General features: G+C 39.2%; 2 protein-coding genes across 7 annotated transcripts; one reads left to right on the top strand and one right to left on the bottom strand.

The window, feature by feature from the left end:
* The first annotated feature begins 698 nt into the window (after positions 1-698).
* On the top strand, positions 699-4,524 carry LOC145441225 (G patch domain and ankyrin repeat-containing protein 1 homolog). The gene is made up of 2 exons (XM_080319050.1): positions 699-2,149; positions 3,829-4,524. The coding sequence occupies exons 1-2, from the start codon at positions 1,700-1,702 to the stop codon at positions 4,432-4,434; spliced, it is 1,056 nt and encodes a 351-aa protein (XP_080175176.1). The 5' UTR covers positions 699-1,699; the 3' UTR covers positions 4,435-4,524.
* A 117-nt stretch (positions 4,525-4,641) lies between these two features.
* Positions 4,642-13,966, bottom strand: LOC145441223 (uncharacterized). Of its 6 annotated transcripts, none has more exons than XM_080319049.1 (8): positions 13,634-13,966; positions 9,750-9,823; positions 9,620-9,684; positions 9,396-9,518; positions 8,723-8,929; positions 7,302-7,451; positions 6,208-6,394; positions 4,642-5,338 (listed from the first exon to the last, which is right to left on the bottom strand). In XM_080319049.1, exons 3-8 carry the CDS (start codon positions 9,671-9,673, stop codon positions 5,124-5,126), a joined length of 936 nt encoding a protein of 311 aa, XP_080175175.1. In that variant the 5' UTR covers positions 9,674-9,684; positions 9,750-9,823; positions 13,634-13,966; the 3' UTR covers positions 4,642-5,123. The 6 variants fall into 6 exon arrangements, with proteins under 6 accessions (XP_080175175.1, XP_080175169.1, XP_080175174.1 ...); XM_080319043.1 differs by lacking the exon at positions 13,634-13,966 and adding exons at positions 10,773-12,209; positions 12,875-13,626 and having other exon boundaries at positions 9,620-9,823; XM_080319048.1 differs by lacking the exon at positions 13,634-13,966 and adding an exon at positions 13,015-13,624.
* Positions 13,967-14,386: the final 420 nt, after the last annotated feature.

The following is a 14,386-nucleotide window of genomic DNA, read 5'->3' as shown; positions in this document are numbered from 1 at the left end:
GATACAAGGCCAAGGAATTGACGCAAGTCTTAATGGTACCGGCAGAGCTCAAGCAAAAGCATTGGGACAACGATTATGTAACGAGTGTTATACGCTCGCGTATTCAAGCGATCAAGCAAGAGCGAGGGAGACATGTGAACTTATCCTTTCTGAAAATCTATCGGGATGCGCGGGGAAAGGTGCTGGCGTCGAGAACATTGTCAATGATAAAAGGATCCGCGAACGGTGCTATGGAATTATGGAGGGTCGTACGAGGGAAGATTTCGAACAGCTGGCAAAATCGTTTGGAATGACTCGTGCAGACTTCTTACCAGACGGTGCTGAGACTATATCAGATTTAGGTGATCGTGCAGAGTTATTTTTCATCAGTCTATGCAAACAATGCTTACAATTAACATTCAATAATTCGAGTGCAATTATAGATGAAGATATAATAGTTCCAAATATCCTCGTTGTAGCTCATGGGCGTTTGATTGCTACTCTGTTGTCTAGACTTTCGGAAAAGTATGGATGCTCATTTCCTCCTTGGAAACTTGCTTCTGTTCCACAAAATACAGCTATTTCTAATTTTGAAATCACTTTTTCAAAGCAAATGATTGAAACCTGTAGTAACTCTGGTGGTTCTGGTGATATTTTACCGAACATGGTTAATGTAAAGTGTACATCTCTGAATTCTGCTGATCATTTGGCGAGAATTGAATAACAATGATTTTTATTCTGTCATAATATTACGATTGCATACAATGAAATTCAAAGCACTCCTAATTCCCCGATGTGATTTCTCTGTATGTAGCGCTCTTTCATTGCCTATACTTAGCATTACCAGATTAGAATCTTCAATTTTAGCAGTATTAGGCTACCAGTACCTCAATCATTAGTCGAGTGTGGCTACAATGTACTTTGTTGATAACAACTTCACAATTTTAACTGTAGAACACGCTGCCTTGTATGCCTACTTAAATCCTCAGATTCAGATTCAACACGTTTCATTGAATAATTCATGCAGTAAAAGGTTATTTGCATTATAGATAGGCCTAAGTACATTTCATATTTATTTATACCTCGACTTCCATTTACAAGTACAGGGATTCTCAAACATTTTTCTTTGCGACCTTATTTTAGAAGACAAATTTCTATGCGACCCCGACCCACAATATAAAGATACCCAATATAAAATAGCCTGTGGTTGATATTCGACATGTAAAAGTCCTTTGGAGATATTCGTGCCAGTGCAAATATCAAGTGTCCCTTTCATGAACAACAAAGGTCTTCAGTGAAAGCAATAAACAATTCCAACATAAGTAGAAGGAAACAATTTACAAAATATATAATGTGATCAAGGATCAACGAGTGCTCTTCATGATTTTGACATAATTCGTCCCTTTGCGACATGATGTAAGGGAGAAAACAGTTTGGACAGTCGTTTAGAGCTATTAAAAGCAAAGGCATAACAACTGTACGATGACATGAGAGATTTGGAAAAAAAAATTCACAACTCCTCTATACTACTGATCGACTATCAATTTTATTAATGATTTGTCAATGGATAAGGATTCGTGACCCACAGTTTGAGAATCCCTGTTCTAGATCTTGTGTGATAAAACTGTTATCTCTTGGTAATTTAATAAACGACATTGTATTTTCACTAGGTTTTTTTTTTCTTACCATCATTAATTGAAAAAGTAATGAACAAATCACTATGATAAACCCTTATCATTTATTGCCGGATCCTATTGAATTTGTGGCAGCCGGTGCTAAAATTCAAGACCGCCTGTATTCAACTAGAAAGGAACACTCCAACAATTTGTCTGGGAATGATGCGAGAAAGATATATGAAGAGATTGTCAATGAAGAAATACCTGGAACAAATTCTGAGTTGCATCCTAAACCACAAGCCATTACCACCAGAGTGAGGTCAAAACGAAAGCGCCAGTGTAATGAGGCATTCTATCAGCTCACATACAAAGACTTCTATTGCGCGGCTCAAGCTGGCGATTTAGAGACTGTCAAAAACTGTGTATGTGGTGCTAAGTTGGATGTAAATGAAACGGATATATTTTCATGGACACCCTTAATGATGGCAGCACATGAGGGCCATGCAGATGTTGTCCTCTTTCTGCTGTCAAAAGGAGCGTCATGGACTGATAAAGTATGATAAATTACTCTTTAGCGTTTGCAGTAGTGAATTTGCCTATGCAATTTCATGTACACTGGGGTCAGGTGTCTTCAAGTAGTAGTGTTATTCAGGTTCTGTAAAACTTTACCTAAGATGAAATATCAAGCCAAAGACCATGCTGCAAGTAGTTCTAAAAAGTCGAACAAACCCAGATTTCTTAATTTTAAACCTAGCATACATTCCTATGCTAGGACTATATTGCATTGTTATGAAAAATAACCTCTGGAAGTAGTGCGAGTTGGCAAAACTTATTTGAGTACTCTGAAGAAGTGGAAGTGCTTCTTTACTGACTAGTGACTATGACTACCTCTCAAGAATAGTAGCCTGGCCTAGTGCATGTGCAGGCAGAGGTGGTCAGTAACGAAGTACTTCTACTTTTTGGAAGTACTCAAGCAGTTTTCCTCTACTTCTGTACTTACTCAAGTAGATCTGATTTTCTCTACTCCAACCTCTACTTCGTAATATTTTGTGATCTACTTACTTACTTTTTGCTATTTTCAGTTTGTCAAGTAGAACTATTTTAGTCCCCCATTACAAAAGATAGCTTGAGGAATTTCGGGGCTGTTTTCACGGATACCTACATTTAATATTCATGAAAGTCAAGTAAAGCCCAGAAATTTTGTTGCACTTCGCGCATAGTAGTGATGGAGTGACAAATATGTTTTCATGAAAGTATCAGTGAATGTAATTTAGGTGCCGGATTGCTTGGTTCCTCTCACACCGCATTGTCGCCCATATTAAATATTTCATCACAGCAAATATGGCCCACCATAACGTTTGAAACTACCGTTTCGCAATCTCGCAGTTACCTATCATATTTTAATCTAGCAGCCCCTTACATGTCTTGCTAATCTGGAAAATTCACCTTTTTTTAACGTTACACCTGTTTCAGCAGATCATCTTTGAAGCTTTATGGACAAAAGACATGAAATATATTTTCCGCTTTTTAAAAGTGGTATTTGTATGTCACTTTCAATTCCGAGTATGATACTCCGAATATCATACTTTCAGTTCTAATTACTTTCAGTTCTTTTGTCTACAGAACATAAATGTTGAAGCATAAAAGCAAGTGTAGTAATGCCTCCATTTTCTGAAAATAAAGCAACACTAAATATAAATTTTACGATTCACGATATTTGCTTTTAACGTATACTAATCACACAAAGTGATGAAACCGTATCCGATACAACTTCTATGTATTGCTCTTCGCCTAAACCTGAGGCCTTAGAATATGGGGTAGGGCGCCATGCCATGATATTCTCTAAAAACGGGGTCTTCTAGTAAACAAAGGGTTAGTATCGTATTTTCATATCAATACTATAATTTACATCCCATGATGCGAAACAATGCTTATTCTGTCGAAAATTGATACCTCCTGGGATGCAGGAATACAAATCAAGCTCTATGCGCCTTACGCATAGCTCAATTCGCAGCTTTTGACAGTCCATGCGAACGAATTAAGACTGTTTTCAAAACTACTTTCTTATCTGAGTAGATATAAAGTCAGTTAATTCTACTTCAAGTAGTTTTAGGTCGCTTCTTGTAGAAATACTTCTACTTGAGTAGCTTTCTTGACTACTTTGACCAACTCTGTGCGCAGGTGTATATATTGAACCACAGCAAACCAATCGCTTCAACTTTTCTCATTGCAGATTGATGCCAGCGGCTACGACGCCAGAGAGCTGGCCTGCCTCGGAGGCCATCCCGAGATAATTGACTATCTCACGCACTCCGAAAAATACATTCGAAGGCAGAGAGTCGAAGCCGTTGCGAAGATGGCAGAAAAGCATATCAAACGAGAAAAGCTTTGGTGTAACGTGTGCAAGTCTCATTACCACGCTGCGCCGTATTCACAACAAAGCGCTACTGATCCGCACGTGACATCAACGGTTCATTTGTTCACTGACCAAGACTTTCAGCCGAAATGCCATTCTCATTTTTACATTGCGAATTCCAACAAAGGATACCAGCTTCTTCAAAGGGACGGCTGGGACGGGGAAAGCGGTCTCGGACCAAACAAGGACGGCAATAAGTATCCTGTTAAAACTGTACTGAAGAGAGACAAGCTCGGTGTGGGCTCCTATCGTACGTTGGATAAGGCGAGAGTGACTCATTTTGAGTCTTTCGACGAAAGTGCCGTGTCAGGTCGCATGTCAGGCGAGTCCAGTGAAAGCAAATGGCAGAGAAAGAAATCAATGCGCAGGCAGACGGAAAAGGAACGCCAAAAAGAAATTCGATTTCGAAGACTTTTTCATTAAACTACTATCTTCTGAACTAACTCTTGCACTGTGCATTACGATATGTTTTTCCTTTGACTGCCTGAAAATTAAGATGAATTTGAAGCTGAGTATGGGTCTGGTGCTTGTGGAGAATTCGTGATTCTTATCTGTTTGCATTGTCGATACAGTTATGGATTTATTCCCTTGCAAATCCATACTCTGATGAAATTGATGATAACGCAACAATCGAATTTGCGAGTAAGCTATATTTGGAACGTGCGAGAGTATGGCTATTCATCATAGACTGAACACGTTGTACAGCCAAAACAAAAGGTTGTGACATGATAATGGAAAAAGCGGGTAAAAGGGAAATGGCGTCACTTGTAGGGCAAGAATTGGTCTTTTGCGCTGCAGCAAGAGCAATGCCATTTAGGTCATAATCACTGAACAGAACACCGAGGATTCAATAAAAAATAAAGCTTTCTAACATGAAGCGAAATGGTAGTCAAAGACTGTTCACAATCGAGCACAGTGGATGGGTGCATAACAGCGGTTTCATGCTTCGGTCGCGATACTTGCAGATTGCAGAAAAAAAATTGCCGCTGTGACTTAAGATTTAAAAAAACAGCACGTAAAATATAGTTGCATATAATTTTTTTTAAAAAGTATAGTCTACAGGTAACATGTTCTGCGTTTACATAAAAGCGAAATTTGTCATCCAAATCGTTTTAAACAATCTGTAATGTAGCGATAACGGGAAGATGATCCGAACCCAACCGCAATACACGGTTTATTTTGCTTTCTTTCAATTCCTCATGAGCAATATCTTCAGCGGAAGCCATGTATCTTTTTTGATCTTTGTCAGCTACGTGTTTCACCGGCATCGAACCTTTAGCGTCTCTTGCAAAAATCCTCTTCAATTTGTTGATGTAAGATTCTTGTGCTGACATAATCGGTAATGTAATTATAACATCGAAATGTTCATATTGGGCTGTGATCGACTGGCGCTTCTTGCGGGCGTAGCTAGAGCGTGCCAAATGGGAGGTGTAACGAAAATGAAATAAAGTGACATGATTTTGCACTGCGCGCGCAGTAACGGATGAAAATATCGCAAGTCTTCCAGGCTTGTCATAAGAAGAGGGCAAAAGTAGCTTTTGACCACCCTTGGCTTAGTCACTAGCTCTCCTCTTTTTTGGATTTATAGGATCGTTTTCGGCCGGTGCAACGCAGTAACAGTAGCAATAGACTACCATAGCCTTTAAAGACTAACAATCTGCTCTGTATGCGTAAAGGCGATAATGACAGCTTTCAAAGCACATTTTATTCATCTGTCTCGACCCATACGCTAAGCATAACATAATAATACGCAATTTAATTCGACGTAGGCTAATGGAATCCGTCTAATTTTCTTTTCCACGAACTTCAATGATCGCAGAATTCATGGCCTGTACAATTGCGGAAACTAATTTGCAACAATATGTCACAGGACTTAGCCTATGTATGCATACATGTTGGTTCGAGTCAACTTATCACCTGTATATCGCTACCACGATGCATTCTGGTATTTACGGTAACACTCAGATCATGTTATCACTGATCAGTGATCACACAAAACCAGGAAAATGCTAGATGCGCACCGTGTAATTAAATTGCCGCATCCTGGATAAAGTTGCAATGGTAATAATGCAATGCAGTGTCGTAACTGTTCAGTGTTCAATGGTCACTGTGTCTACACAATGGATGGTATAGTCACAGTTCCATTGTGTTCGGTATCGGTTCTCAATAATATTATGGATCTGATGACATACTCACATGTGTCTTCTGAATCAATGGCCGGTACGTTCACTGACGAAACTCGTATTTTACCAGACGCTTTGTCGACACTTCTGATAAACACGTGATCGATAGACACCCAGTCCGACCACTCCGTGACATTGTTATGCGATATCGCAACAGGCAATTCGTTATAATACGTAGGAATCGGCGCCTTCGAAACTTCCTGTCAAATAAGGTCCATTAATACAGAGACAACTAGTCAGGCCAGCTGGTGTCACGGTCCAATGTCGCAATGTCCCTGTGTTTCTATCAAAGCTAATTGGCCATGATAAAATTACGATTCGACATGCAAACAAAACGCCCCTTTTGGTATTTACGTATTGAGGCGATGCAGTCTATATCCTTAAAATCGGTGATGTTTTTGATAGACGAGTACATGTATATTGAAGTTCAACGTAATCAGCATATTTCGCTAGTATGCCTGCCCTGTGCAGTTACCCACCACTCGAATAATAACGAGTTTTTTTTATAGGTAATGTTTTATCTGAGAAACCACCGACTTTTTGGATCATTTTTGCAATGACTACGCATCGATACAACAGATATTTCCCTAAATACAATGCAAAAATCAAACATATTGGACTTTCGCGAAAGAAATTGAGCCATATACGGACGCACAAAACTCACCTCATCAATAAGACTGAAGTCACTGAAGGTATTGTTTGGAAATTATACTTGTTTATTTATATTCTTGAAGCATATCACTTAATTGCATTGAACGATCTCGAAACTGTGCTGTGAATATTGATGACATCACAACGTCGGAATATGAGTGAGACTTCCGCGAATGAACAGTTCCCGACTAAGGATCTGGTTCTTATGGCTTATGGCCAAACTTATCACTATTCTCCTTTTCACGTACTATATATCTGCATTGTGCATGTGCAATTGTGCATACTCTCGTAAAGTGCGTAATGAGCTGATGACGCGGGATGTGGACGCTAATTGCGTACATCATGACACCATTAGTTTTAATAACCTTTCCTCCACTTGACAAAATTTCCACTTCGAAGTACTTGAAAACAAATATGACTAACAGTGACTAAATAAAATGTATTGGTGGTCCCAACCTCTGCGGCATCCAGTAACATTTTCTTCTTAAAATTCCGGTAACCAGGGTACGGACTTTGCGTATTCAAATCTCCCGCGATTATGGCAACCGAGCTGTGCTCGTTGTTTCGTGAAATTTCGTTCTCAATTTCTTCCATAATGGTGTTTCCCTGTAACAGTTATCATAGGATCGTATGACTATATAGACTTTCGAAATGATAAGCCTATTATACAAACATATCAATCGATTAAATCAAGGCCCACAGCCAAAGCGCTCTATATTCTATCATATCCAGATGGTTTTCCTACAAACTTTCACTTACGAGTGGCGGAATCCGAGTTCTACAATGCTACACCACATTTCAGTAATCATAAATGACTGGCTGTTCCCAGAACTCAAGAGCTGTTACGCATAATGCGTCTGGCAATGGGCACTCGACGTAGAGATAGAGGGCGTATTCGACACCTTCATCGATACGCTGTATACTTTTTAACTATAGTATACCGTGTGCGAGGGATGAATCGACACCTTCATCGAAAGTCGAAACGCTATATACTTTTTAACTATAGTGTACCGTGTGCGAGGGATGAAAATTTATCTGAGCCAAAATGTTTAACAATGACGAGACATTAACAATATCCATCGTATTTGTTACGCATAGTGATTGGACATCACAATGTACAAGTCGTGAATTTGGAGGAGGCATTGACGCCTTTCACCTCTCACCACACCATTGACTACGGCCCTGACCAATACTACATGCACCAGTAAGACTACGCGGTTCCCATATTCGCAGATGATCAACTGCGAAAGTGTACGCGTACGCAGTCGCAGACGTCGCACACCCACTAACCCAGCTGTATCTACGTCCTAAAGCTGTGTGTAGTGTGTACCTATAAATAACCACAAAACCACTAACCAGATCTATACATAGGTGGTCAAAATAGTAAGCATTCAGCATCGCTACGGTTCTCAGTAGAAATGAAAGTGAGAACGAAATTACTATAGTCAATTACATATCGATGTAGCAATTCCCAAGATATGTCAAATTACTTCAGGTGAAAGTAAAAAGTCATTGGTATGAGCTGGAGTGCTCTCAAGAGTAAGCGGGCATCACAAATTGTCTTATGACAAATGACAATGCAACAAGGTGCGCTTTTCGAAGAAATATTCAGTCACATTGATGCATGGGCTATTTCGGCAGGCTGTCAGGTCAATTTCCCCGAAAAACTAATGTAAGCTTATCTCAAAGCTAAGAAAATTCGAAGAGTAAGAAAATAAGTAGTTTTGCTGCGAACCCGTTAGATAGAAGTGGAAGTAGGCCTGTAGTCTACAAGAATATCCATTTGAGTAAGTAGTGCAAGTCAAAGCCTACTTGAGTATAAAGTAATTCGTTACTGAACACGCCTGGATAGGCGAATAAAAATATCAACCACCCACCTGTTTTATTCTGGTGGCGGCTTTATTCTGGGTGGCACCAGTCTCCAAGTGACAATTCAATAAAATTAGATCGGAATTCACGCCAAAACAACGGTGCCATCGTAGGACTGCCAAAAGCGCGACGTTTCCTTGAGATGACGTTTGAAAAGTCCTGTGTGAAAGCAAGCTGAACTTTTTCTTCTTGAAAAAAGTTGCCACGCCGTTTTTCTGTCAAATTCATAATCACATCTGTTTACTAGGTATAGGCCTACTCCTGTAACAGGAAAATGTCTAGGTGTCGATCATATTGCAAATTAACTTGCTCATTACATCGCATTGTGTCATTTGTATCACATTGTACTGTACATCATGCACATTTGAAGAGCTTCTTTGAGGCACAGAACTACAATATACAATTGAATAGTATATTCATATTGGAATGAACCCGAATATTACAAATATTACGATCAGGATATATAACATGGTATTTCCAATTCTCTATTTGCTGCTGACGATTACCCCTGACGAGTGTCAGCCGAAAAAATTCTGGTTCATCTCAATATGGATATACTATTCAATCATGCACATTGTGCGGATAAATGTTATAAAATCGCCGAAAATACAATTATGGTTGTTCCTGGTTCAACTCGATGTCGGCTCGGACACATGCAAAAAGGTCCCGGGACTATCTTACCGTGTAGGTCTGATTTTCTCTCAAATATTCAATCCAGTAATTGTTGACATTCGGAGCGAAAACTACTGGGGAATAGATGGAAGATAACTGGTACGTGAGATTGGCGAACGTCTCCTCTTCGACCTAGAACAAATGAAATGAGTAATTTAGTAGTAAGTGGTGAGCCAAAATAAGGTATACAGCAGAATATAATTGTTTGGACTAAATTTTCGTCTCAATCATACCTCTTGCAGATGCAGAATATCAGGTGCCTGGGCCAGTATCCTATCCGCCACCATCCTGAGTCGCACTTCATCATTCAAAAGATTCATATTAATGATACCTCTAGATCGGATCGCCTGCCTGTCAACCCACATTGGCGCCAGAAGGTTCCACGTTAATATTGACACATTCCCATTTTTCGTGCGGACAATGGTGGGTGTGAGTACCTAGTAAAGCAATACGGGCATTAAGTGACGATAACCAACGATATAATAGCACAGCCTAAGAGAAGGAAAGGGGATATACGTCGGTCTGACGTCGCGGCTTTCGAGAGGCTCACGATCTTATTTCGTCACAATCTATATTTTCTCATCCAAATTTTCTTCCGAGTGAATATACCACATTCACGTAGGTCGTAGGATGATATATAAAACATACAGTATATACAAAGGACTTTTATAACTTAAGTTAGGGTTGCCATTGTTGATTTTAATAAGAGCGTATACCAGGATATTAGTTGCAAATTTACAGAATATGCGCGTCGAGCTTACGGGTTGTCAATGAGCGAAAAGTGACGAGTTGCCAGGGTTCAATTTCCATAATTAAACACCTGTTCCTTCATTAGTCGAGCTGTTTGCAATTAGTAATGTACCCTAACGATATAGTAATCAATTATATAACATCGCTTCAACTTTGTGCACGCACATTGAGAAATCTGCGATGCATACATACATTACATTTATGCAATGCACACGAATAATGTGTGCGATCATCGTGTGTCTTTTGACCTCGTTGATAACTTTTTCTCAACTATCATGTTTCCTTTGCGTCAAGTATGACTACTATTCGCGATATAACTCAAGCGAGCGATATAACTCAAAGTTTTCATGACGAAACGAAAAACTGAGCTTCCTGCCTCCAATGTGCACTTTACTCAGACCGGTCACACATTACATATGAGATAACAATATTCCGAAAAGAAATTGAGCTCAGCATGACAACACATTATATACATTATGTACCTTGTAGACACGAATTTCGCAATATAATATCATGACATGAATAATAACTAGTTTTTCAAATACTTGAAAGCTATGGATAAAATACAATTAATTGAAACTTATTGCTTGCATTGAAACCACCACCATGAAGCCATTAATTGATCAATATGCTTACTGTGCATAAAATTGCAATGGACGCGATTAATAGTGCGGCAGCTGACAGGATGACGACACTCCTCCAAATAAGCGGCTTGTCTTTCATCGGAATTCACAGGCAGTTCCAGAACGGTTTCGTGCGTAATTGACAAAATATATGATAATTTTTTCTAAATTCCTACTATTAAGAATCTCCAGCTATAGAAAAGAGAAAAGTTGCTAACAGACAGTGTACAGTACAGTACATTGTACAAATTACATAATACGGCATAGTGCGCACCAATCAATGGTGTTACCGAGTGCAGAGGTCTAGTGTCATAAAAGGAGTTGGAAACCGACTAAGCGAGATGGAAACTAGAATCCGTTTGAAAATTACTAGCTGCAACTGGAAAGCCCGTTACCAAAGTAGCAAACAGAATAATAGCTGGTCCCAATCTCCCAGACCGACCATTATGCCTCGTCGACGAAACGCCAATCCTACCACGCTAGGCCTACATTTAAGCCGCGATAAGGGAAGATCCTGGTAAAAAAATGTCGTTGCGGTGACAGGGCAAAAGGTCATAAAGGAATGAGGGACTTCTTCACTGTAATACTATTTATGTTCCAGATATATTGGGTACCTGTTAATGGACTCGTCACGACACATTAGCTAATGGCAATGCTGCCTATGTTTTCGTATGAAAATATAGGAAATGACTACAAGCCGTGATCCTGGAGGTCGGCGATTCATATATAGGTCGCGATATAGGAGAATTTAACTCGCGTCCGGTCATGTATATTGAGATAGTGAGAGCGGTGAGATAAAATGCATTTAATCCAATGGATCGCTTCTCACTTCTTATCTTATGCGAGAATTGTATCGTTCTCTGCCACCAGTTATGTCAAGATTGTCAACAAGGCCAATAAAATTCTGTATGAGGTAATGTAAGGTCAACTCAGCAACGCCTAGACAGACACCGTTAGAAGTATTTGGTACCCTATCATCTATTCTGTGATAGTTTGTGGTGCAGCGGTAGAGCTGAAACAGATCCATATATAGTACGATTAGCCTACAAATGAGCAGAATATGTACGTTTTCAGCGTCATTACGATGATTTTATCAATTCTGTAATCTAAGCTCTTCATGTATCGCTTAGAAATAACAATTTGACAATATCCACTGTAATTGTAAAAGCTGACCTTCAATCTCAGCATTGCGTTAGGGGGAGTTTACTCCCAGAATTGTATGTATAGTTGTGTATATTTACCGGCATTACTGCGAATAAAGATAAAAAATATCTACTAACTACAACGTGTCCTCACTGTTATCCATGGTGAGCAGCCCTGCGTGATCAAAGTTCCAATTACTTAGGTATGCTATAATCACCAGTCGCCTATATCGCATGCTTCGACGTTACTACTGGTGATTCGTGAATCGCTAATTATAGGCTAATAAGCCATAACAAGAACATTAGGGCTCTTCAAAAATGACTTTTTTTCTCAAATCGTACTGGCTACTTGATAAAATTGTTAGGTTACCTAATTTAAGCCTGCACATGAAATTTGGTTCAATTCCAGCCAGTAACCGCTTTGCTACAGGAGAAGAAAGTTTCTATTTATTATATAAAAATAAATAATAAAAAATTTGAAAATTTTCTGTTCACCCCATGAAAGTGTTAGGCTGTCTATAGAAACGATGCTCACCAAATTTGGTTCAATTCCAACCAGTGGAAGCGGAGTTATTGCCGTCGAAAAATTTGGATTTGAATAAAATAGTATTTACGGTGACCGATTCTTTCCTTTATTTATTATAGTTGTGCTCACCGTAAATACTATTTTATTCAAATCCAAATTTTTCGACGGCAATAACTCCGCTTCCACTGGTTGGAATTGAACCTAATTTGGTGAGCATCGTTTCTATAGACAGCCTAACACTTTCATAAGGTGAACAGAGAATTTTCAAATTTATTATCATTTATTTTTATATAATAAATAGAAACTTACTTCTTCTGTAGCAAAGCGGTTACTGGCTGGAATTGAACCAAATTTTGTGTGTAGGCTTAAATTAGGTAACCTAACAATTTTATCAAGTAGCCAGTACGATTTGAGAAAAAAAGTCATTTTTGAAGAGCCCTAAAGAACATCCACTGTACTGTACATGCAATTTACAGCTTCTCAACTTTCTCTCGTTTGTCAGAGTCGCAGAATCTCTAATCAACATAAACAGAATGTTCCTAGTGAACGAATTCCATACGGCAGAAAAGTACCTCATGAATATATACCTTCGTACGGCAGAAACCAAGGATGTCTCTGGGCAGAAACGTATCTCACGAATATACAGCACCAAATCACCATACATCCGCGTGATGTCGGCCTGTACCGCTGAATAGTAAATCTGCATTCTGCATGTATCACACGAAGCGAAATACAGCATTTAGCTTACCAATTTCCGTTATCTATTAGCGTGAAACATATTAGACCATGCTAATATGAGACGTCTGAATAGCAGTCCCGTCGGCGTCAGTCAGCGTGAAGCCGCTCCGATACACAAAATAACATATAGAACAAACTTGTCTCGAAATTTTCATACGTACGATATGTGACGATCTGCAGGAATCGATGCCATGCGATGTCTGTGCGACTTACCTTTATCGTGACTCATGACATGAAATTATGATTCCAATGTTTCATGCCAAGTAAAATTAATGATCGAAATTTGGATGGAGCTTTTACAGGTTTGGCGCGCATGACTTGCTATCATCAGATAAATAGCCTACCTCACAGTTTGAGTGAAGCGAAACGATACACTCACTAACAATATGTGTCAATTTAAGAAACACACTCATTCACTAATAGTAATAAGTCGTTAAAACGAGTAGAGAGGTTAGAAAGAGCCAGTACCTTGTACTCCAACCTGCCGTCGTACAAAGCGGTGCAGAGACTGCCCACATACGAACGAAATGATTCTGAAGATTTGAAACACCAGTTAAAACGAAACGTAGGCCCACTGCCTAAAATGCAGCTATGGCTTCACAAGTTGATTCTCGCCAACGTATATATATATTCACTTCATGCATAATATACTAACGAATATTTCGGGTATAAGTGAAACTATGGAGCACTTACAGAGCACTTCTCAGCACCAGGGATAACACCGAGATAATACAAAGACCATCGATCGGCTAGACTAGAGAATACCCGTGACTACTGATGTTATCGATATGGTTTTGGTTTTAAAATCGTCAACAGCAACTGAACTTCAGGCTAAATCTTTTGTGGTGGTCAAAGTACTGAAAATTGCAAATGCGAGAGAATCCAGCGATTCTTCTAACAATATTTTGGCGTGAATTAGATAAACGTTGATAAAACATTTTTACGAGGATTTTTACGATGATAATATGAAACTCAGAAACTGTCGTCATAAAAAGCCAGTGCGTGATATGGAATTATAAATAGCATGTTTTATTTGTTGAAATCACAACTTCTATCTGTTTTCTGACACTTAATTGTGTTATGTCACAGGGTATGTCCATAATATATAAAGGGTCTTTGTGCATTTGTTTCTTTGTAGTGTCCAATGATGTTTCACTTGGGCCATTTTACACCAGCCTATATTTCTTTATTGCGATTTCTGAGTTGCCGACTTCTAGCACG

This window comes from Botryllus schlosseri, chromosome 6, assembly GCF_051294905.1.
Source record: "Botryllus schlosseri isolate E-star chromosome 6, Bs_hap1, whole genome shotgun sequence".
NCBI classification, from domain to species: Eukaryota; Metazoa; Chordata; class Ascidiacea; order Stolidobranchia; family Styelidae; genus Botryllus; species Botryllus schlosseri.
Note: the sequence above shows the minus strand (reverse complement) of the source record. Positions and strands in the feature narration are given on the sequence as shown.